The sequence below is a fragment of the Salmo trutta genome, chromosome 8 (genome assembly GCF_901001165.1).
Source record: "Salmo trutta chromosome 8, fSalTru1.1, whole genome shotgun sequence".
Lineage (NCBI taxonomy): Eukaryota > Metazoa > Chordata > Actinopteri > Salmoniformes > Salmonidae > Salmo > Salmo trutta.
In genome coordinates, this window is record NC_042964.1 from 16,005,821 (window position 1) to 16,031,241 (window position 25,421).

The window sequence follows — 25,421 nt, forward strand, 5'->3', positions numbered from 1 at the left end:
TTGCCTTGTTCAGGGGCAAAACAACAGATTTTTACCTTGTCAGCTCGGGGATTCGATCCAGGAACCTTTCTGTTACTGGTCGAACGCTCGTACCCGCCAGCCAGGGAGTATACAGTATACAATATGCAAGATATGCATGTAACGGGGCGGCAGGTAGCCTAGTAATTAGAGTGTTGAGCCAGTAACTGAAAGGTTGCTGGATCGAATCCCCGAGCTGACAATGTAAAAATCTGTCATCCTGCCCCTGAACAAGGCTGTTAACCCACTGTTCCCCGGTAGTCCGTCATTGTAAATAAGAATTTGTTCTTAACTGACTTGCCTAGTTAAATAAATAAGAAAGTTATGTGGATAGTCAGTAATTGTCATTAACTGATATTAAACGCATTGTGTCGGCCTTCTGTAACAGTGTTTTCACAGGGCAGGATACCTAAAAAAGGCATTGCCAAAGAAGTGTAATTTTGCAGCAGATTCTGATACCATGTCTATGTCACACAGGTGATTCTGCCAGCTGTCTTCGTCTGCCTGTCTCTCATCTTTTCCGTCATCATCCCCCCTTTTGCTGAGTACCCTAATCTGGAGCTGCAGCCATGGATGTACGGGCTGCCCCAAACAACATTCTACAGGTGAGCCATTGAAACGTCACGCTCTCGGACTTTATAATCACGCCTTTATCAGTACAGGTGAATAGGCTGAGATTTGAATTGCATTTGTGTAAACGTAGCGAACTCAGCGGGGTAACCTGACCAGGACAGAGAGAAAGAATTATAAAAAAATATAAAGTCATTCTACTATGATGTTAAGAATAATGGGCATACTGTTTATCTGAATGCAGAAACCACATAGGCGATGGAGGTGGATCGCTCCTAGTACCAATGTTTAGAGGGACATTTTTTTTGGAAGAGTTTGGCATACTGGAATGAATTTGTCTGCGTCTCCAATGCTACCCTATTCTGTATATACTGCACCAATATGGTGATATTTGGGACTGAGATTTACTGTCTTTCTGGGGGAGAGTAGAGAGCAGTGGAGATGCCTCACAAAGCCCAGTGTGTTCAAACTGACAGGGTAATAATCTGGCTTCAGCCTTGACATGTCAGTGCATGTCAGGATCCAATGTTTGAGCTCTGACTTGCATAATCTGTCAAAGAAATGAAGTTACATTTTTATTAATCTCATGAGGAGACATATAGCTGCCTATTTGATGGACAGGAGATATACCATCACTCCCAGTAACACTGAGTTGAATCCCAGATGTCAAGGCATAATTAATTGTACACACTTTTAAGGAGGTCAGCTGAGCTCTGGTGTAAACGTACGGAAAATGGTGGAATCAGTTGCATAGCTGGTTTAACAATGGCTTATTTCATCCTTGTTTAAATGTCACAGAAAAACACTTATATTTACAGTGTCTATGCAAGGACACCCTTAATCTCAGCTGGATTTTTTTCTGCTGAGATTGAGGCTGTCTTAATATGGACACCATATATATTCTATACGTGCTGTAACATATCGGCAAGTTGGTTTTTATACTTACACTAACACAGATTTTATTTGAGAATTTCTTGCATTGCATTTTGGGGTTTGCTTTTAAAATATATTAAAATAAATAGAAGTAATGTGAAAAACATGTTGAATATTTCATAGAGTTCCCTCCTCCTGCTCATTGATATTCTACAGAGGTTTGCTTATTTTATCCAGGGGAGATCATTGTAATAGATTGATCCAGTTGGACAGTTTAAACAGAACTATCAGGCTCTAGCATGTTGCTATGGAAATCACAGGTATGTGTTTCATTTTACTGTCTAGAGATTCACCTTCTTAGCATTGTCTTATGTCTGATACCGCAACGATTCCGCCTGCACTGTCAGTTGAGGGACGAGCGACTCATAGCAGTGACTCCACCTAATGGTTTAAATGGTTGCTATGGAAATTGCAGGTATATGCCTTTTTCACTGGCTAGAGTTTCACCTTCTTAGTTGAAGTTAGACTAAAGGCAGTGAGTCTTAACTACAGTTGTTACACCACATTAAAAATGCAGTATTCATCAGAACAACCAGAAACTACCCTTGGTATGTGTCACCATTAGTAAGCTGAAGTTTTTTCTCTTCTCTGACATTGTCTGTGGTCAATTACTGCACATAGTCTTCCCCGTGAATTATTTTAAGACACTTCCCTTTGTGATATCTGGAAAAGCCACAACAGGCTTGCTCCTTCCTGTTCTATACAGACAGAGAGAGTATATCGTACATGATCCAGCTGAAATAGTAAATGTCAACTAAATGTGCCCTGGAAATTTGGCAAGAAAATACAGGTTAAAACGACTGGTTTAAAAAGTAATTGTTATGCTCCTAATGTTTAAAATGAACATGTATAACATCATGTCTATGCTGTGCAATTTAATGCAACTTCATATCCCTTAATAATGGAGTATTTGAACAGTATGGTCGAACATTGACGACACTTTTCGATTCAAACATAAACATGATTAGGCTTGTCCCATGAAAGACTTAATTTCTTTAAAAATGTGATATCCATACAATGCGTCTCTCAGATGAGAGGGGAGTTGAGAGGAGTGGGTTGAATGTGCAATCTGATCCCTACTCCATGATATTTAAAGTTAAAGTTAAATATCATGGATATCATGGTTACTCCATCTGACATGGAGTGGAGGTTATACAACCGAAATAATGATGAGAAACCATTCTTTCTTCCAAGGCAGTCTTACGAGAAAGCAACCACTTTATTTTATACTCAAGGAAACACATATTTCCTGCCAGAGCATTATGCCTCTTCAATAAATAGCCCTATTTTATTTCAGAGAGTGGGCGTCGGCTACATTAGTATTACAACACTCAGATCTGCATTATTTGTTCTAATTCATTGCATCTAAATGGACTATTACTACTACTGTAAGATTTTCTCTTTCAGTACATAAACCAAGATTAAACCTAAGATTAGTTCCAGTGTGTCTCTGTTCATTTTGTCCCCCCAATAGTCTTGTTACCTTGAATAACTGTTCATCCCAGTTTGTGTCCCAAATCACACCCTATTCCAAATATAATGTACTGCCCTGGTCAAAATAGATCACTGTAAGGGAATAGGGTGCTATTTGGGACACATTCCCAACTATCATTAATGGTAAAACAGATGGCTGAGCATAATCCATTTTTGCAATCAACCACTTCGATTTCTCTCCTCGCTTATAGCGGAGGAAATTATATACTTTAGGCTGACCTTCATGAGAGATAAATGAGCCTATAAACGTTGTACTAATCCCATTGGCCAGCAGTGACCACGCTGGACCCTAGTTATGATCTTTATGAAATGCTGTGTTCTTAGAGCCAAGATAAAGAGCAGAGTTTGTGTATACATTGATTTGTAAACTGTCTGTTTTCCCTCCAGGCACATAAGTACCGTAGAGTGCTCTGATGTAAACAAACAGATGGAGCATACTGTATGCACACGTGCACACACACTCACTCACACACGCACACACACACACACACACACGCGCACACACACACACACACACACACACACACACACACACACACACACACACACACACACACACACACAGTTTATGTTATGTTGACATCTGCTCCATTCAGAATGCCAAGAGCTTTTCTCATCCATACCTGCTAAGTGGTATGTTTTCATTTGGAAATGTAATGTTCTCAACAAAATGCCAGTGCCATAAAATTATTACTCTGTCATCCTTCATTACACGAATCACGGTCGCATGTTAGTTGGGTATCTTGCACAACTTTAAATAAAAAAATACAATATACACTCCTGTTGATCTAATTTCCTTTTGGCCAATTTCTCTATCTAGCGATGGATATACTGTAAATATACCCATCCTCCTGATCTTGGTTGATTCAGTGAGCCAAGCCCTTAGTGACCTAATCAATGCTATGGCATGCTTGATGACCCCCGATTACAGTATCTAGTCCAGTAAACCCCCAAAGTTCCACCAGGATAGAACTAATGATGCAGAAGGAGATGGCTGCCGTTTTACTCTCCCGTAACCAATTGTGCTATTGTGTATGTTTTTTTGCGTTATTTGTAACTTATTTTGTACATAATGTTTCTGCCACCGTGTCTTATGACCGAAAAGAGCTTCTTGATATCAGGGCAGATATTACTCACCCCGTACTGGAGGGATTATTCTTCTTCAACGAGGGATGACGCCCGACAGGGCCCTCATTCCCATCATTCACAGGAGGAAAAGACGGAGATATTGTGGACGACGGTCCTGGTGCCTTGTAAGGATCCGTTGCCGAGAGGGTAATCTACCTTTGCCATCGGTCCTGTTAGCCAACGTACAATCAATCGATAATAAAATAGACGAACTACGAGCACGTATGTATCCTACCAACGGGACATTAAAAACTGTAATATATTATGTTTCACCGAGTTGTGGCTGAACGACGACATGATTAACATATAGCTGGTGGGTGTTAAGCTTTTTCGGCAGGATAGAACAGCAGCCTCTGGTAAGACAAGGGTCCGTGGCCTTTGTATATTTGTAAACAACAACTGGTGCACGAAATCTAAGGAAGTCTAAAGGTTTTGCTCGCCTGAGCAAGAGTATCTCATGATAAGCTGTAGACCACACTATTTACCAAGAGAGTTTACATCTCGATTTTTCGTAGCTGTCTATATACCACCGCAGACCGATGCTGGCACTAAGACTGCACTCAATGAGCTGTATACGGCCATAAGCAAACAGGAAAATGCTCATCCAGAGACGGCGCTCCTAGTGGCCGGCGACTTTAATGCAGGGAAACTCAAATCTGTTTTACCTAATCTCTACCGGCATGTTAAATGTGCAACCAGAGGGAAAAAAACTCTAGACCACCTTTACTCCACACACAGAGATGCGTACCATGCTCTCTCACCCTACATTTGGCAAATCTGGCCATAATTCTATCCTCCTGATTACAAGCTAAAACTAAAGCAGGAAGAACGAGTGACTCGGTCAATAAGAAAGTGGTCAGATGAAGGAGATGCTAAGCTACAGGACTGTTTTGCTAGCACAGACTGGAATATGTTCTGGGATTCATCCAATGGCATTGAGGAGTATACCACCTCAGTCATCGGCTTCATAAATAGGTGCATCGACGACTTTGTCCCCACAGTGACAGAACGTACATATCCCAATCAGAAGCCATGGATTACAGGCAACATCCGCACTGAGCTAAAGGGTAGAGATGCCGCTTTCAAGGAGCAGGACTCTAACCCGGAAGCTTATAAGAAATCCTGCTATACCCTCCGACGAACCATCAAACAGGCAAAGCATCAATACAGGACTAAGATTGAATCGTATTACACCAGCTCCGACGCTCGTCGGATGTGGAAGGGCTTGCAAACTATTACAGACTACAAAGGGAAGCACAGCCACGAGCTGCCCAGTGACACAAACCTACCAGATGAGCTAAATCACTTCTATGCTCACTTCGAGGAAAGCAACACCAAAGCATGCATGAGAGCACCAGCTGTTCTGGATGACTGTGTGATCATGCTTTCCATAGCAGATGTGAGTAAGACCTTTAAACAGGTCAACATTCACAAGGCCGCAGGGCCAGATGGATTACCAGGACGTGTACACCGAGCATGCGCTGTCCAACTGGCAAGTGTCTTCACTGACATTTTCAACCAGTCCCTGACTGAGTCTGTAATACCAACAGGTTTCAAGCAGACCACCATAGTCCCTGTGCCCAAGAATAATAAGGTAACCTGTTTAAATGACTACCGACACGTAACACTCACGTCTGTAGCCATGAAGTGTTTTGAAAGGCTGGTCATGGCTCACATCAACACCATTATCCCAGAAACCCTAGACCCACTCAAATTTGCATACCACCCCAACAGATCCTCACTTGATGCAATCTCATTTGCACTCAACATTGCTCTTTCCCACCTGGACAAAAGGAACACTTAAGTGAGAATGCTATTCATTGACTACAGCTCAGCATTCAACACCATAGTGCCCTCAAAGCTCATCACTAAGCTAACGACCCTGGGACTAAACACCTCCCTCTGCAACTGGATCCTGGACTTCCTGATGGTCCGCCCCCAGGTGGTAAGGGTAGGGAACAACACATCTGCCACACTGATCCTCAACAAAGGGGCCCCTCAGGGGTGCCTGCTCAGTCCCCTCTTGTACAGGTTGAGAGCTTCAAGATCCTTGGTGTCAACATCACCAACAAATTATCATGGTCCAAACACACTGACAGTCAAGAAGAGGGCACGACAAAGCCTATTCCCCCTCAGGAGACTGAAAAGATTTGACATGGGTCCTCAGATCCTCAAAAGGTTCTACAGCTGCACCATCGAGAGCATCCTGACTGGTTGCGTCACTGCCTAGTACGGCAACTGCTTGGCCTCCGACCGCAAGGCACTACAGAGGGTAGTGCGTACGGTCAAGTACATCACTGGGGCCAAGCTTCCTGCCATCCAGGACCGCTATACCAGGCGGTGTCAGAGGAAGGCCCTAAAAATTGTCAGACTCCAACCACCCTAGTCATAGACTGTTCTCTCTGCTACCACATGGCAAGCGGTACCGGAGCGCTAAGTCTTGGTCTAAAAGGCTTTGTATTCTACCCACAAGCCATAAGACTCCTGAACAGCTAATCAAAGGGCTACCCAGACCCCTCTTTTACGCTGCTGCTACTCTCTGTTTATAATCTACGCATAGTCACTTTAACTCTACTGTACATATTACCTCGACTAACCGGTACCCCCGCACATTGACTCTGTACCAGTACCCCCTGTATATAGCCTCGCTTGTTATTTTACTGCTGCTGTTTAATTATTTGTTTCTTTTATTTTCTATTTTTTACTTATCTATTTTTTACTTAACACTCATTGATGGTTAAGGACTTGTAAGTAAGCATTTCACAGTAAGGTCTACATCTGTCATAATCGGAGCATGTGACAAATCCATTTTGATTTGATTTGGTCAGGGCATGATCCAACTGCTTTGAAGTATGGACTGCCTAACATTCGGCTCTTACAGCCACAATGCTTCATTTTGTTTTTCAGTCTACGGCAGACCCACCACTTGGTTCCATAACAAGCTGAGGCGTGGGGTCGGAGAAATGTTTGTTATTGTGGGGACTGGAGATGTTTTATTTGTCCAAGATGGCGGGCAATTAAAAGATTAGATGATTGCTTTGGATTATGTCGATAATTAGGCCTCCTGTAAGGGATAGTGTTAGAGTCTAACTGACAAGGTCCAATTTCATTACAGCAATGATGGACCGCCAGATAATACAGAGGTTGCTCAAGTGGTGGACTCTTTGGTGAATAATCCTGGGTTTGGGACTCGCTGCATGGCTAACAACCCTATACCGTGAGTATGACCAGCGGCCATTTTGACACATCTCTCCCTCCCTCCATGTTATTACTACATATGTTTTGTTTGCAGTGTTTCTCCTGTTTCATATGTTCTTGCACAGGATGGCAATAACTAGATTGTCCATAAAGTTCTCCAAGGGAAGCAAGCCACCCAATATCTGTTAATTTTGAACAGTGGAGAAGGGTGCAAAGCACATAATCAAATTTGATAAAGTGTTTATTAGTTGTATGCCATATAGGCCCAAATCGTCCTCTAGCTAGCCCGACCCCCTCCCTGTATTTGAGGAGATGGACATGTATGGGAGATTCAATTGGATATGGTTACCCTCTGATATGTTTGGTGGAAATGTCCCCACATTGTTTACTTTACTTTAATTTATTACGTTTATTTTTGCATGGACAATGCACATTAATCCAAATTTCAGTAAAAGTTAATGTTTTAGCCATCTGGCAAATCTGGCAAACAGAGCAACATGTGACAAGCAACACTTAGCACGTAGACAGGTACTCGTATCCAATTATATCAGATCTCAAAAGTGCATACAAGGTAGGGGGTAGGTGTCAATATGGAATTGGGCAAACATCTCCCCCATTGGCACATTGTTTACCTCAATAAATCGATACAAATATTGTTTTCACCAAATCTGAAGCTGAACCTGATCGATTTGGAAACATTTTTGTTTTGATCAAATCTGAAGTTGCGTATCTCATGCAGGATAATTCCTTGAGAGACTACATTCTGTTTTATGTTCTAACACAATATCCATGCAGTGAAGAAAACCATTGAATAAATCCTAGATATTGATTGAGTACAACCGAAGGCATATACACGGTATCGTACGGTATATGGTTGAGATTAAATAATACACGTTTACGGCATCATTCTAAGTTATTTAGCACAATTTATTTGATATATTACATTTACATTTTAGTTGTTTAGCAGACGCTCTTATCCAGAGCGACTTACAGTAGTGAATGCATACATTTCATTTCATGCATTTTTTTATTTATTTTTATTTTATTTATTTATTTAAAAAAAAAAAGTTTTTGTGCTGGCCCACCGTGGGAATCAAACCCACAGCCCTGGCGTTGCACACACCATGCTGGCGTTGCAAACACCATGCTCTACCAACTGAGCCACAGGGATATATTCATTCATTCGTTCTGGGGTTCTCGGAGGTGAGTGTTGTTGGGATTGTGCAGATTTGCCTTGTTTTACGGTTAGGGGGTTGGAATAATGTTGTCAATAGTAAGTGAACCTGATATCCCATATCTGCTCCATCTCCTCTCTGTCAAGCCTGATCATGTTCAACATGCTTTATCAAGCTGTTCTGCTTCCCTAACTCTTCAGATGGCACACTAACAACACTTACAGTACCTCTCCTTTAGATAAGGAGACTTCTGTGCTGTAGTTGTGTTGATAACGTCATTTGTGATCTATCGTTGCTGACGAATGAAAACCTTTCATCTCCAAAACAGACATTTTTCAGTAAATTGAAAAAAAGAATCGATATTTTGCCATTAACGAGCATACAATGAAACTTTTATGAAACTTCAGGAGCTATTTTCCTAGAGTCATGGAATGTTCAGAGTACATTGAGTGGAGTGACTGCTTTCAATACAAAAAAAAAGGTTTTCATTAGAGAGCGACGCTATGTTTAAAAAAAGCTAGACCTAAACAGGTATTCTAAAACTGTGTAGGTATGTGTACTGTATACATGTTTGAATTTGAATGTTATGTCTTTCTGATGATAACTGTTGAGAAATCCCCTGCCAAGGCATGATATTTCTTATTTTGATTCTCATGGTTAGTCATCTTCTTCATCATCTTCATCACCACCACCATCACCCCCCTTCTCCAGGAATCTCCCGTGTGTCCCCATTGATTCTAAATGGATCACTCCCTCAGTGGAACCCTCTATCAACAACATCTTAATCAACGGGACCTGGAGCATGGCCAACCCTTCCCCTAACTGCCAGTGCAGCACTCCTCAAAAGACTATCATGCTGCCAGATTGCCCACCTGGAGCCGGGGGGCTGCCTCCCCCTCAGGTTAGTCCACAATCTGTCAACCCCAGGTCTGCTTGTAACATAATGGTTTCCAATAGAAATACTTGACCTCTGGCCTGAAATGTGTGCTTAATCTGGCAACCTGGGTTGGACCTGAAAGACTTGTGTTAGCTCCCCGAACTAATGCTTAAGCTTTAGCTCTGCCAGCTAAAAGAGCAGGCTTCGAACCCCAGATGGTCAAATTGATGCAGTGACCCAGGTGCAGTGAGGGGGAGGTCAAAGGGGGGTGAAGTGTAACATAGTTGATTCAGTGTGCACTGTATCTACAGTCCTGCAATGGCAATGTAGGTGTCTAAACTTGAAGTTATCTTCTTCACCTCCAAAGTTTTTACTGTGAAAGCATGTTTACCAAAGTATCCCCTTACAATGGGTAATACTTATTGCATGCTATACTTTACTCGATATCCCCTCCATGATGGATCCAATTTACAAATCAATCCATCCAATTTAACTAATGGATCCAGAACCAGGATATTACATTATGACCATTAACCATATTAACTACTTTACCAGGGTCAGCTAGAGTGTATATATCCAGCTAAACATGGATGTCCAGATGGGAGAATGTATCTATTGAAGTTAGACATTGCTTTATTGTATCCACGTTACTATTGTCTCATGTCTTCCTCAATAGCCTTATGGCTGGTCTTAAGAAAAAAATGTATGTTGAGATAATGTGTCCCACTACTCTTTTTCTGGCATCCTGTGAACTCTGACCGCTCTTAGATCATCCCTTTTAAACAATCCCTCTCGGAGAGTGGGATGTTTTATAAGCCATTACCCTAACAACATACATGGCCAAATGCAGGACCCCATGAGTCTTAAACCTGACTGTGATCAATGAGGTGGGTGGCCCTGCTGGTCACCGGGCATGCTGAGAGGAATGAGTGGGCTCCTTTGGCCTAAATGGATTTCTCCAATCATAGAAATAGAATTACTAGAATGGGCAAAGCTAATCGTGCATGTGTCACCGGTACACTCAATATGGCTACTGGTCCACTCCATCAAAGATTATTATTTTTGATTATTTTTGATTGAATTGTAACACATGCAATCTACTTGCAGTGAAGCCGCTCAACATTTACATTACATTCAGTCATCTAACAGATTCCCATCCAGAGCGACCCACAGAAGCAACCAGTGTCAATGCCCTGCTCAAGGGCACGTCGACAGATCTCCCACAAGGTCAAAAACGGGGACCCGAACCAGCGACATATCAGACACCGGCCCAAGCTCTCACCCCCCCCCCCCCCGCCCACAGTTCTCTGAGAGCTGCCCCTCAATCATCCGAGTTCCCCCGTTTTCCTTTGTATTTATTTTTATTATAATAATTATATTCCCCACCCACATGCACCAACAAAATGAACAAAAGAGAAAAAATACAAAGGAAAACAGAAAACAACAATGCAAAAAACAAAAGTCGTCAAGGCCAACTGAATATGTTTGAGTGCGTGTATGTATTTACATGTGTGTATGTGTGTGTATGTCCGTGTATGTGCATGTGTGTGCGTTTGAATGAGAGTGTGTGTGTATATGCATGTGTACGCGCTTACAAACACCTGCGCGGCATCAGCCTCAGGCAAACAAGCATTAGATGTAACAACATTGCCCCTCGGTTTTATTCAAATGTACTTTTTGTATTGTTTTATTTTGACTTTATTTTTTGACCGTCATTCTATGCCCCGCCCAGCAACTCCACTCCCACTTGTCTCCAATTCCAAATCCCAACCCTCAGCCCATTCCACTTATCCCTGCTGGCCACCCTCTTCGAATTTCTACACACCATATATCTTTCAACTATGCTATGATGTTTAACATACAACTTGAATCTATCTAATCGAACAGAATCCACATCAAAAAACATTGACTTGAATAGGAAATACCATTCTAATACTCCAATACCTTGAATGATATTGAAAAAGATAGAAAATTGATGGACAGGAACTGGTGCATTCTAGCTGTTATTGGAAATGGCTTTTGGTGTTTACTCAAGGTTTGTTCTCAGTGGGTGCATTCTGGATTATTATTTAAGGTATGTGAGATGAGAGAGAGATGAGAGTCTGAGTGAGCCAAGTGATCTTGGTAATGTACCCACCATAGACTGATAGATAAAAGTCCAATATAGAGGGAAATAGGTAGACAGACATAATGCTTTTTGTTACTTTCTAGGGTGGTTCATGCTTGGCTTGTTAACAATCATTCATGTCTTGAGATGAGCTTTTGCTGTTCTATTGGGTTTCAGGAAACAAACAATGTTATAAGAAAATATGTTGCACTCTAGCAAAAGTTTGAATTGAATTGACAAACACCAGTTAATTAAATTAGGCCTGATTAATGAAGTTCATGAAATCACTCCTGGTTATACTTACGCACACAAGTTATAATAACCTAGAAAGTTTTGGCGCAAACGATCAAAACCACTAAAAGCAACATTTTGTTATACAGTACCCAGTGATTTGATTGACTGATTATTTGACTTTTTTCCCTGGTGGCTTGGGAACATGTGAATCGAAAGTCAATATCCCACATTTGCATACAAAAACTAAAACCAATTCTTTCAGTCATGCTTTTCAAGAGACAAACATCGACAGATAAACTCTCTGGATGTGGCAGACATGACCTTCACGTGATTCTGGGACTTTGTATTGCCAGCTACATCATGTGCCTGTCCATATACCAGCTGGGAGAGATAACATGGACTCCTTGAGAGGGAGCATCAACACAGTACTGGTGAGGAGGCTCTGGTGGTTGATTTGATGGGTGGTTACAGCCGGTGTTGAGTGGTCGAGATAGTTCATCACCCACCTGGATGGTAAATTCAGCAGTTGATCAAAATAGAAAGAAGGGTGAGAAATCAAATACGGTAGATGTATGAATTGACATCAACTGTGACAGAGGTGTAAGGAGTGACACTTTAAGCCAGCAGCGCTAAGCGAAGGTGTGTTGCCAATGCTTTGGCTTGTCGACAGCAACTGTTCCTCAGTTTTTTCCCCTCTGAGGAAGTTAAATGTCAGAGAGACGGATGTAGTACTTACCCAGTTTGCAAACAAGTATCCAAAAGCACAGTCTGAGAAATATGAGATAATTTGGTTCTCTGTAGCTGGTGTGGGAGGTGAGTTTTTATTCTACTTGGCATCTTGTTCTGAAGTATCGCATCATCTTGGAATGAGAATTGAGATGTTTGACTTATTCTTGTAAGATGGCTAATTGGGATGTTTGACAAAGTCTTGGCAAAGAGGAACTGTTGGCTTTTCAGGAGAAAAAACAAGAAACTATTTCATGTATATTTTCTTAAACAGATATTTTATTTTCATTATAATCTACCCCGGACACCACACACACACCTATGTGGTGGAAAAGTGACAGGTTCTTTTGGATCTGGGTTGAGCAGGCAGAGTGAAGTAGAGACTAAACAACCGTTTCAAACAAAACAACATATTTAAGAGGACATGTGGCTCAGGTAGGGTACATCTCACATGTTCCATTCCACAGTTTGCTTTTAGCCAATGCATAGTTTAAAATACCAACATCAACAAACCAGACAGAAAGGGGCACAGGAAGTGGCCCTGGAGACATGTGTCCATTTTCTCAGGTTCTCCACAGCTCAAACAACTACGTTATCCATGTGCTCTCAACAAACAATGCCATTAGCTCTCTGCACACCAGGCTCCACCATGCCTCCGGACTACATTCACTTCCTGTGGGCGGATGCCTAGAACATAAAAAACAGGGGGGTTTAAATACACACATTGAAATTTCATAATCAGTTCAATTGTACAATGAAAATGCTTGATGCATTAACTGAATGAACAGGCAATTAGTCACACCTGTGACACACACACACACATATTCTCATACACACACACACACACACAAAAAAGCGGGAAGCGGCACATGGTAAGCGGCACAGAGCAGGCCCCTGAAGCAGGTTAGGGGTTAAATGCCTTGCTCAAAGTGTGCATTATGTATGCGTACAGTACCTATGCATGGGAGTACGTGTGTGTGTGTTAGCACTGTATGTGTATATATATATATATATATATGTGTGCTGAGCCCTCTCAGACAGACAGTAAGAGGCCTTTGAAAGCCAATGACTTCCCCTAACCGGAGCCCATGCTGTTTGGCAAAACGACCCCTTGAGATGATGCTCCGCTCATCCCCAGACCTCATTTCTTCCTCCTTCCAAAAGTTCCTTTATAGTGATGGACTGGACTATCACATGACGTCTGCCCTTGTCGGATATGTAATGCCTCGTTGAGCTTGTGCGCAAGCCTCGCTGTGCCCCCCCCCCCCCCCCTTGTGACAAGCCAGACAAGACGGGGCCGTTTTGAAGTGAGGGTTGGAGAACAGGTATTATGGGATGGGAATGCTTGCCGAGACAGTCGGACAAAAGGAGTACCATTTCCGTGACCTGTCTTATTCTGACACCTGGATGTTCTGGATCTCGACAAGGCTGTCAAGGTGTCCCATTAAAAGGTGCTGTTGGATACATGACATTTTTTTTCTCACGGCAGCTAGTGTTTCTCTCTCTCTCTCCGTTGTCTATTATTTCCCTCCCTTCTTTAAAATCACAGTATTTTTATTTGACTGTCTCTTTGTGCCACTCCTCCCTTCAGAGAAGTGGGAGACAATAGGTACGTACATGAAACATATAAAGACAGGTGCACTAGTCGTGAGATGATGCCCAACCCCTGCACACATACGAACTGACGCACCCTATGCACACACACACCACACACGGACAGACACTGCGCACACACACGAACGGACACACTGCGCACGCACCCACATGCGCACGCACACACACCAACTCAGTGTTCATTTATTAAACAATGACTGCTATAGATTGCTTACCTGTGCTCTATGGTCCTGAAAAGGGGGGGCTTGAATTGATGTGGCTCTTTGGCCGAACCACCAACAGAAACCCAGAACATTGGGAGAATATATTCCCTTTGACCTAAAAAAAAAAAGAAGCTAGTATTGAATTAACCATGACATGACGTACAGGCTTTGGAGTAGATTTCTTTTATCTTTTATCCCTGCGATCCTCCCAATACGCCCTTGAAAAACACACACACACAGAGAGACAGAGAGACAGAGAGAGAGAGAAAAAAAAATCTACGTTTCCATGGAAATGGCATGCAATAGTAAGCCTATTATCAATTCTCATGTATTGGCACTCGTTGGCTGGCGATATTTAACCGTAACAAATTAAAAGGCCTCCATGCGTGCAAAGGAATTGATAAAGCCACGGCGCTCTGAGTATTACGTTTGATGTCTTTATCATCAGGAAACTCTACTCAGCTACTGTTGCATAGCCTTGCCACCCTTATCTATCAAATAAATCATTTAAGTTGTGCATATTTTCTTCATTCACCACTTATGTGAGTAGTGTTCTTGAAAATGCTTATCCCAATTCATTGAGATATGCTTTAGCAAGCCTTCAAAATGAAGCTAAACAACCCTTGAACAAACCTTAGCACAAACTATTCTGAATAAAAGAAGCAACCTTAGTGCACAAAACACTAGTACAGCCAGGGTCTACGCTGGTCTACGCTGGTGTATGCTGGTCTGTGCTGGTCAGTGCTGGTTGGATGCTGGTCAAGCAAGTCTGACCAGCATGGTCATGTTGGTCTTACCAGCATGGTCTAGCTGGTTATGCTGGTTGACCAGTATGGTCTAGCTGGTCACATTATTAGCCCAGCAAATATGAGACTCACCACCTGGATTTGGTCTTAGGTAGCAAAATTTGAAATTATGTTTTGTACATTGGATGAAAGTAGAGACTCAGAGCAACAAAATGGTATATCAAACACTGCATTTTTGAGGAACAATGGGAAAGTAATTCTGCTTTGAAAGTTGATCAACTTGTGGACTCACTTTTGAGAAAATGGCCTTTGAATGTTTTGGTATCTTGTGAAGAGCTCCGCTTTGTCTACACCCATTGAGCATTGTTCACACCCTCTTAAGGACAACAAAGTCAAGGTATTTTAGTGGCCATCACAAAGCCCTGACCTCAATCCCATAGTAGATGCGTGGGCAGAACTGAAAAAGCGTGTGTGAGCAAGGATGCCTACAAACCTGACTCAGTTACACCAGCTCTGACAGGAGGAATGGGCCAAAATCCACCCACCTTATTGTGGGAAGCTTGTGGAAGGCTACCCAAAATGTTTTACCCAAGTTAAACAATTTAAAAGGCAATGCTACCAAATACTAATTCAGGGTATGTAAACTTCTGACCCACTGGGAATGTGATGAAAGAAATAAAAGCTGAAATAAATCATTCTCTCTACTATTATGCTGACATATCACAGTCTTAAAGTAAAGTGATGATCCTAACGATGGCTATTTAAGAGTCTGACGGCCTTGAGATATGTTGTTTTTCAGTCTCTTGGCCCCAGCTTTGATGCACCTGTACTGACCTTGCCTTCTGGATGATAACGGGGTGAACAGGCAGTGGCTCAGGTAGTTGTTGTGCTTGATGATCTTTTTGGCCTTCCTGTGACATCGGGGGCTGTAGGTGTCCTGGAGGGCAGGTAGTTTGCCCCCGATGATGCGTTGGGCTGCACCACCCACTGGAGAGCCCTGCGGTTGTGGGCAGTGCAGTTACTGTACCAGGCAGCCTGACAGGATGCTTTCAATTGTGCATCTGTAAAAGTGTGTGAGGGTTTTAGGTGCCAAGCCAAATTTCTTCAGCCTCCTTAGGTTGAAGAGGCTCTGTTGCGCCTTGCAAACCACACTATTTGTGTGGGTGGACCATTACAGTTTATCAGTGATGTGTACACCGAGGAACTTCAGGCTTTTCCTCCTTTTCCACTGCTGTCCCGTCGATGTGGATAGGGGGGTTCTCCCTCAGTTGTTTCCTGAATTCCATGATCAGCTACATTGAGAGGTTATTTTCCTGGCACCACTCTCCCAGGGCCCTCACCTCCTCCCTGTAGGCTGTCTTGTCATTGTTGGTAATCAAGCCTACTACTGTTGTGGCATCTGCAAAATTAATGATTGAGTTGGAGGCGTGCATGGTCACGCAGTCATGGGTAAATAGGGAGTACAGGAGGGGGCTGAGCATGCATCCTTGTGGGGCCACAGTATTGAGGATCAGCGAAGTGGAGGTGTTGTTTCCTACCTTCACCACCTGGGGGCGGCCCGTCAGGGGTTCAGACACAGGGCCTGGAGTTTAATGATGAACTTGGAGGGTGCTATGGTGTTGAATGCTGAGCTATAGTCAATGAACAGCATTCTTACATAAGTATTCCTCTTGTCCAGATAGGATAGAGCAGTGTGCAGTGCGATGGTGATTGCATGATCTGTGGATCTGTTGGGGTGGTAAGCAAATTGAAGTGGGTCTAGGGTGTCAGGTAAGGTAGAGGATGATCCTTGACTAGTCTCTCAAAGCACTTCATAATGACAGAAGTGAGTGCTATGGGACGATAGTAATTTAGTTCAGTTACTTTTGCTTTCTTGGGTACAGAAACAATGGTGGACATCTTGAAGAATGTAGGGACAACAGACTGAGATAGGGAGAGATTGAATATGTCCGTAAACATTCCAGCCAGCTGGTCTGCGCATGCTCTGAGGACGCGGCTAGGGATGCCGTCTGGGCCAGCAGCCTTGCGAGGGTTAACACGTTTAAATGTCTTTCTCACGTTGGCCACGGAGAAGGAGAGCCCACAGTCCTTTGTAGCGGGCTGCGTCGGTTGCACTGTGTTATCCTCAAAGCGGGCAAAGAAGGTGTTTAGCTTGTCCGGTGTCCTCCATGTGGCTGGTTTTCCCTTTGTAGTCCGTGATTGTCTATAGACCCTGCCACATACGTCTCATGTCTGAGCTGTTGAATTGCAACTCCACTTTGTCGCTGTACTGACGTGTTGACTGTTTGATTGCCTTGCGAAGGGAATAACTACACAGTTTGTATTCGGCCATATTCGCAGTCACCTTGCCAAGGTTAAATGCGATGGTTCGCGCTTTCAGTTTTGCACAAATGCTGCCATCTATCCATGGTTTCTGGTTAGGGTAGGTTTTAATAGTCACAGTGGGTACAACATTTCCTTTACACTTCCTCAAACTCAGTCACCGTATCAGTATGTTCGTCTATGTTGTTCTCCGAGGCTACCTGGAACATATTTTGAAGTGTGGAATCCGATTGGTCAGACCAGCGTTGAATAGTCCTTAGCACAGGTACTTCCTGTTTGAGTTTCTGCCTATAGGAAGGGAGGAGAAAAATTGAGTCATGATCATTTGCCAAAGAGAGGGTGGGGGAGGGACTTGTAAGCATCCCGGAAGTTGGAGTAGCAGTGGTTGAGTGATTTAGCAGCATGAGTCTTACGTGTGTTGATACATTTTTGGTAACGTTTTCCAAAAATTTGCTTTGTTAAAATCCCCAGCTCCAATAAAGTGGCCTCAGGATATGTAGTTTCCAGTATGCATAAAGTCCAGTTTGCATAAAGTTCTTTGAAAATACACGGCAGTGACTATAACCAAAGAGAATTGTCTTGGGAGTTAATACGGACAGCATTAGATTGTGAGGTATTCTAGGTCGGATGAACAAAAGGACTTGAGTCCCTGTATGTTATCACAATCACACCATGAGTAGAGTAGTTAATCATGAAACATACTGTACACCCCTGCCCTTCTTCTTCCCGGAGAGACATTATTCCTGTCTTCGCGATGAACTGAGAACCCAACTAGCTGAACGGTCTCAGGCAGAATATACCGAGAGAGCCATGTTTTCATGAAACAGAGTACACTACCGGTCAAAAGTTTAAGAACACCTACTTATGCAAGGGTTTTTCTTTATTCTTTACTATTTTCTACATTGTAGAATAATAGTGAAGACATCAGAACTATGAAATAACACATATGGAATCATGTAATAACCAAAAAAGTGTTAACCAAATCAAAATAAACTTTGTTATCCAAAGGTAAACAAATCCTCGGCCAGAGTGTCAAGTGTGCACTCTGAACACTCCGAGAACGAAATGAGATGGGTGGGGCAAAAGCTTAACCTCCCTAGTCAACAGCCAGTGGAATCGCGTGGCGCGAAATACAAATACCTCATAAATGCTATAACTTCAATTTCTCAAACATATGACTATTTTACACCATTTTAAAGACAAGACTCTCGTTAATCTAACCACATTGTCCGATTTCAAAAAGGCTTTACAGCGAAAGCAAAACATTAGATTATGTCAGGGGAGTACCCTGCCAAAAATAATCACACAGCCATTTTCAAAGCAAGCATATATGTCACAAAAACCAAAACCACAGCTAAATGCAGCACTAACCTTTGATGATCTTCATCAGATCACACTCCTAGGACATTATGTTATACAATACATGCATGTTTTGTTCAATCAAGTTCATATTTATATCAAAAACCAGCTTTTTACATTAGCATGTGATGTTCAGAACTAGCATACCCACCGCAAACTTCCGGTGAATTTACTAAATTACTCACGATTAACGTTCACAAAATACATAACAATTATTTTAAGAATTATAGATACAGAACTCCTTTATGCAATCGCGGTGTCAGATTTTAAAATAGCTTTTCGGCGAAAGCACATTTTGCAATAATCTGAGTAGATAGCCCGGCCATCACGGCTAGCTAATTTGACACCCACCAAGTTTGGCCCTCACCAAACTCAGATTTACTATAAGAAAAATTGGATTACCTTTGCTGTTCTTCGTTAGAATGCACTCCCAGGTCTTCTACTTCAACAACAAATGTTGTTTTGGTTCCAAATAATCCATAGTTATATTGAAATAGCTCCATTTTGTTTGTGCGTTCAGGTCACTATCCGAAGGGTGACGCGCGAGCGCATTTCGTGACAAAAAAATTCAAAATATTCCATTACCGTACTTCGAAGCATGTCAAACGCTGTTTAAAATCAATTTTTACGCGATTTTTCTCGTAAAATAGCGATAATATTCCAACCGGGCAACGTTGTATTCATTCAAAGACTGAAAGAAAAACATGGAGTCGTCTCGTGGACTCGCATCTCCAGTGTCATTGTTCCCTGCCTGACCACTCACAAAAACTCCTGCTGTTTTTCGCCCAGAGACTGCAGAGACGTCATTCTACTTTCTGGCGCCTTCTGAGAGCCAATGGAAGCCTTAGAAAATGTCACGTTACAGCAGAGATGCTGTATTTTTGATAGAGATGCCACAGAAGGAGAACAAATTGTCAGACAGGGCACTTCCTGAAAGGAATCTTCTCAGGTTTTGGCCTGCCATATGAGTTCTGTTATACTCACAGACACCATTCAAACAGTTTTAGAAACTTTAGAGTTTTTTCTATCCAAATCGACTAATTATATGCATATCCTCGTTTCTGGGCAAGAGTAGTAACCAGTTTAAATCGGGTACGTTTTTTATCCGGCCGTGCAAATACTGCCCCCTAGCCCCAACAGGTTAACCTCTCTGGCGCATGTGGGACGAACTCGTCCCACCTACGTAACAGCCACTTCAATCCAGTGGCGCGATTTTTGAATCGTTTGAAATACTATTACTTCAATTTCTCAAACATATGACTATTTTACAGCTATTTAAAGACAAGAATCTCGTTAATCTAACCACACTGTCCGATTTCAAAAAGGCTTTACAACGAAAGCAAAACATTAGATTATGTCAGCAGAGTGCCCAGCCAGAAATAATCAGACACCCATTTTTCAAGCTAGCATATCATGTCACATAAACCCAAACCACAGCTAAATGCAGCACTAACCTTTTATGATCTTCATCAGATGACACACCTAGGACATTGTGTTATACAATACATGCATGTCTGTTCAATGAAGTTCATATTTATATCAAAAAACAGCTTTTTACATTAGCATGTGACGTTCAGAAAAAGCATAACCTCCGCAAACTTCCGGGGAATTTACTAACAGTTTGCTAAATTACTCACGATAAACGTTCACAAAAAGCATAACAATTATTTTAAGAGTTATAGATACATTACTCCTCTATGCACTCGATATGTCCGATTTTAAAATAGCTTTTCGAATGAAGCACATTTTGCAATACTCTAAGTACATAGCCCGGCATCACGGGCTAGCTATTTAGACACCCGGCAAGATTAGCCTTCATCAAAATCACATTTCCTATAAGAAAAATTTTATTACCTTTCTTGTTCTTCGTCAGAATGCACTCCCACGTCTTCTACTTCAATAACAAATGTAGGTTTGGTCCCAAATAATCCATCATTATATCCAAACAGCGACGTTTTGTTCGTGAGTTCTAGACACTATCAGAATACTAAATCACGGTCTCGCACATGGCTTGACAAAAAAATTCTAAATATTCCATTACCGTACTTCGAAGCATGTCAACCGCTGTTTAAAACCAATTTTTATGCCATTTTTCTCGTAGAAAAGCGATAATATTCCGACCGGGAATATGCAATGAGCCTAAACAGCCGAATTAAATTTCTCCACAGGGGCGAATCGTGCACGCGCCTCATTCAAAGGTCCTCTGATCCGCCACTTACCAAAGGCGATAATCTGTTTCAGCCTGAGGCTGCCTCGTCAACCTTCAGGTATTTCCCGGGTTCTGAGAGCCTATCGGAGCCCTGGGAATTGTCACGTTACAGCTAAGATCCTTACTTTTCAATAAACAGATGCAAGACGCACGACTCCTTGTCAGACAGGGTACTTCCTGCATGAAACCTTGTCAGGTTTTTGCCTGCCATAGGAGTTCTGTTATACTCACAGACACCATTCAAACAGTTTTAGAAACTTTAGGGTGTTTTCTATCCAAACCTGAACAATAATATGCATATTCTAGCTTCTGAGTTGGTGTAGGAGGCAGTTAAAAATGGGCACATATTTTTTCCAAAATTCTCAATACTGCCCCCTAGCCCAAACAGGTTTAAGCCATTTTGCCCAAAATTTGGAAGTATGCTTGGGGTCATTACCCCTTTGTGACCAAGCTTTAACTTCCTGACATGTCTTGAGATGTTGCTTCAATATATCCACATAATTTCCCTCCCTCATGATGCCATCTATTTTGTGAAGCGCACCAGTCCCTCCTGCAGCAAAGCACCCCCACAACATGATGCTGTCACCCCCGTGCTTCACATTGGGATGGTGTTCTTTGGCTTGCAAGGCTCCCCCTTTTTTCTCCAAACATAACAATGGTCATTATGGCCAAACTGTTCTATTTTTGTTTCATCAGACCAGAGGACATTTCTCCAAAAAGTACGATCTTTGTCCCCATGTGCAGTTGCAAACCGTAGTCTGGCTTTTTTATGCCGGTTTTGGAGCAGTGGCTTCTTCCTTGCTGAGCGACCTTTCAGGTTATGTTTATATAGGACTCGTTTTAATGTGGATATAGATACTTTTGTGCCTGTTTCCTCCAGCATCCTCACAAGGTTCTTTGCTATTTTTCTGGGATTGATTTGCACTTTTCGCACCAAAGTACGTTCATCTCAAGGAGACAGAACGTGTCTCTTCCCTGAGCGGTATGACTGCTGCGTGGTCCCATGGTGTTTATACTTACGTATTGTTGTCTGTACAGATGAATGTGGTACCTTCAGGCGTTTGGAAATTGCTCCCAAGGATGAACCAGACTTGTGGTGATCTACAATTTTTTCTCTGAGGTCTTGGCTGATTTTTTTTGATTTTCCCATGATCAAGCAAAGAGGCACTGAGTTTGTAGGTAGGCCTTGAAATACATCCACAGGTACACCTCCAATTGACTCAAATGATGTCAATTAGCCTATCAGAAGTTTCTAAAGCCATGACATCATTTTCTGGAATATTCCAAGCTGTTTAAAGGCACAGTCAACTTAGTATATGTAAACTTTTGACCCACTGGAATTGTGATGCAGTGAAATAATCTGTCTGTAAACAATTGTTGGAAGAATTACTTGTCATGCACAAAGTAGATGTCCTAACCGACTTACCAAAACTATAGTTTAACAAGAAATTTGTGGAGTGGTTAAAAAACGAGTTTTAATAACTCCAACCTAAGTGTATGTAAACTTCCGACTTCAACTGTATATATACTGTATTCTGTCCTATTCCACTGTATCTTAGTCTATGCCGCTCTGACATTGCTCGTCCTAATCTTTATATATTGTTAATTCCATTCATGTAAATTGAAATTTATTGTTAGATGTTACTTGTTTGATATTATTGCACTGTTTGAGCAAGAAGCATATGCATTTCGCTACACCCGCAGTAACATCTGCTGAACATGTGTATTGTATGTGACAAATAAAATTAGATTTTATTTGATGCCAGCTTATGCTGGTGATGCTGGTGACCAAGCTGGTCTGACCACTCCCATCATTAACATATTTCCCAGCATGCTCTATTGTAGTTGTTTGTTTTAATGTCATTTTTGTTTGTTGTGTTTTTGCAGGTACATTGATTGATTAATTAATCATATGCTAAACAAAGATAAATAACATACAATTTTCTAAACTAATCCAATCTGCTAGTTTGATTTATGCTGGTCCAGCCTATGTTGGTCTACTGTATGCTGGCTTATTCAGAAGGGATGTTCAAAACTAGGCCTTGATATTTGATACTAATTGACTTCTCTTTTTTAATTGGCGGTGCTGCACACTTGGCCTGGATGGTTTTAATAACTTGCACTTTGCTTTGGGTGTGTTGTCCTGGCATGGCATTGTTATTCTATTGTGCATGACCAATTCCATTGTATTATCTTCTTAACTATATGAATCAGAGTTCAGTTTATTGGGAACGGATCTCCCTATTGGCCAGCCTAGGCCTCTCTTTGAGGTAGATAGTCAGATAATGAACAACACTATGTACTGACAAGTCCTGCAACCTGAATTCAAGCAGACAGAACACACGATATGGGTCGGTCACATCTTTGCTCTAAGAGGCTACTGTTGATTTGTCATTTTGGCTTCTACCCCCGAGATCCATTCTAGTGTTAAATGACCTGTCCGAAGCGAAGCGTTCAGTAAGGAAGGGCACATTGGAAAACAAAAGTGAAAAGGTTGTGAGGTTGCAAGATGAGGCAGATGGTGGAATGAGGCCCTGTAAATGTATTTATTTATTTTAGTAAAACTGCAGCTAGGCAGTGTTGACTTGTAAAGATGGCAATGTCTCTTGCTTATGTTTGTATTATTTTGAACACAGCCTTACGTTGGAGGTTGATCCACTCAGTGATATTTGAGCAAATGTATTCAAAATATGCACGTATGCACACAAATGCAAGTTCCACTTGCTGCTGCCAACATATACAGAAATTCCTTGTAATTTCCTGCCAACAAGATACGTTTTGAGTCACAATCCATCACTTTAGTTCCTAGTATTTACAAATAACTTACTAGCAGTTACTTTGCCAAATCCACCTCTATCAACAAGACAGGTGCAGCACTTTTGACAGGAAATGAGAATTACAAGTCATGCATTTCTGAAAATGACAATTAAATGTTGTCTTTTAAAAACATAAGAAAACAAAATTGACTTGATAATAATTCAGCATTTCAGACGAATCAACAAACTAGATGAGTGAAACTCAGCCTAGGCCTGCATAGCTACGTACAGCAGGTGGTTCACATAGCTTTAAGCAGAACTCTACATCCCAAAGATTGCATTTGTTTGTGCCAGGTTGAATTGGAAGTTGGTTATTGAGGTTTCCCAAGATACAGAGACTGTGTGCAGAGATTAATAAGAAGCCTATTCTCTTATCGTCTCTCCAACACCGCAGCGTGCCAGCTTATTCCCCAGATTTGATTATTCTGAGTTTACATTTGCCTCTCTCCTGTTTGCCTCTCCTGTGTGTCATCAACCTGCCGTCATGTGGTCGAGAGTGGCATACGCGTGTGGAATGAGTGATGTGAAGTATAGAATGCCAAGTGAAGAGAGAGAATGTTCCAGGTAAATAACTGTGATCAGAAGTGGCAAGGTGGGAGGAGATATCCGAGGACAGGTTCATTGTAATGGCTGAAATGGAATAAATAGAAAGGTATCAAACACATGCTTTGATACTATTTAATTCAAAAAATAAATTGCCATTACAATGAACTTGTCCTCTGATATCTTTCTATGACCTATATAAAAAGCTGATATGTACGGTGTCCATATTAGGACACACGCCCATTGAGTGTTGGAAGCAATGTCAACTTATCTGTGTTTTCGATTGGAGGAGGTGAAATACGGCCAATGCAATTCGACTCGTGCTGGCTGTCTGAGCTGTGAGCTCAGGCTCATTGTACACAGTACAGTCAACACTCTAACCATCTGTTTGTTTATTGCGAAGTGCTTGCTGCTCGTAACGGAGACCCAGATTGTTCAACGGTAAACAGTGTGTAGGGTCTCATCTTCTTCCTGTTACAAAACGTCCTAGTTGTTTCACTATTACAGTAACTACATTTTTAACTACATTCAAAATCACATGGTTCATTTTGCAGATAACTATTGGTATGCGGTGGATATAGAGTACTAAGCTTCATCGATGTACTGTATGTTCATCTCATTTGGAATTGAGTTCTGCTATTACAGACTGCATTTTTTTGCAGCTGGCCTGTATCTACAGTTAGACTAGGGGTGGACCTGGAAAGTCGAACTATATAACCAAATAAATCCTGGTCGGATTATTTAGATTACTGGGCACTCATCTGTAAAAACAATAACATAAAACCATCTAAATATGCATCAGGGGGACAGGTAAGCTTTCGGAATGGAACCCCTCTTTTCCCTCTCCCCTCCTAATCCGGCCCCTCACCCCAACCAAGCTAGGAATTAATTAACGAACCAACGCCTGTTTGCATACATATCCATGTCATTACCGAACAACAAATAGAAAAGAGGCGTACAAACACGGCTAAACGGTGTGGGGGCGTTTATTTAAACAGTAGTCTCTCTCCGAGTGCAGTGTTTATCCTCGGTTAGCGCGCTAAGCTAGGAACCCAGGGAAGGGTGGATAGAACACATTCGGTTAAAGGGAGTCAGGGTGGGGGGTGGGGGGGGGGGTGTAGGGGCTCGATGCTTGGCTTGGGGGGGAGC

At 42.0% G+C, this 25,421-nt stretch overlaps 1 protein-coding gene across 2 annotated transcripts in view; it reads left to right on the plus strand.

Moving 5' to 3' along the window:
* LOC115198266 (ATP-binding cassette sub-family A member 1) overlaps positions 1-25,421 on the plus strand; it is a 291,299-nt gene that overhangs the window by 164,216 nt on the left and 101,662 nt on the right. For both annotated transcript variants that reach the window (XM_029760119.1, XM_029760120.1), the window contains 3 exons: positions 496-623; positions 7,259-7,360; positions 9,228-9,417. In XM_029760119.1, the coding sequence (XP_029615979.1) occupies positions 496-623; positions 7,259-7,360; positions 9,228-9,417 (420 nt within the window). The remainder of the gene's footprint in view (positions 1-495; positions 624-7,258; positions 7,361-9,227; positions 9,418-25,421) is intronic.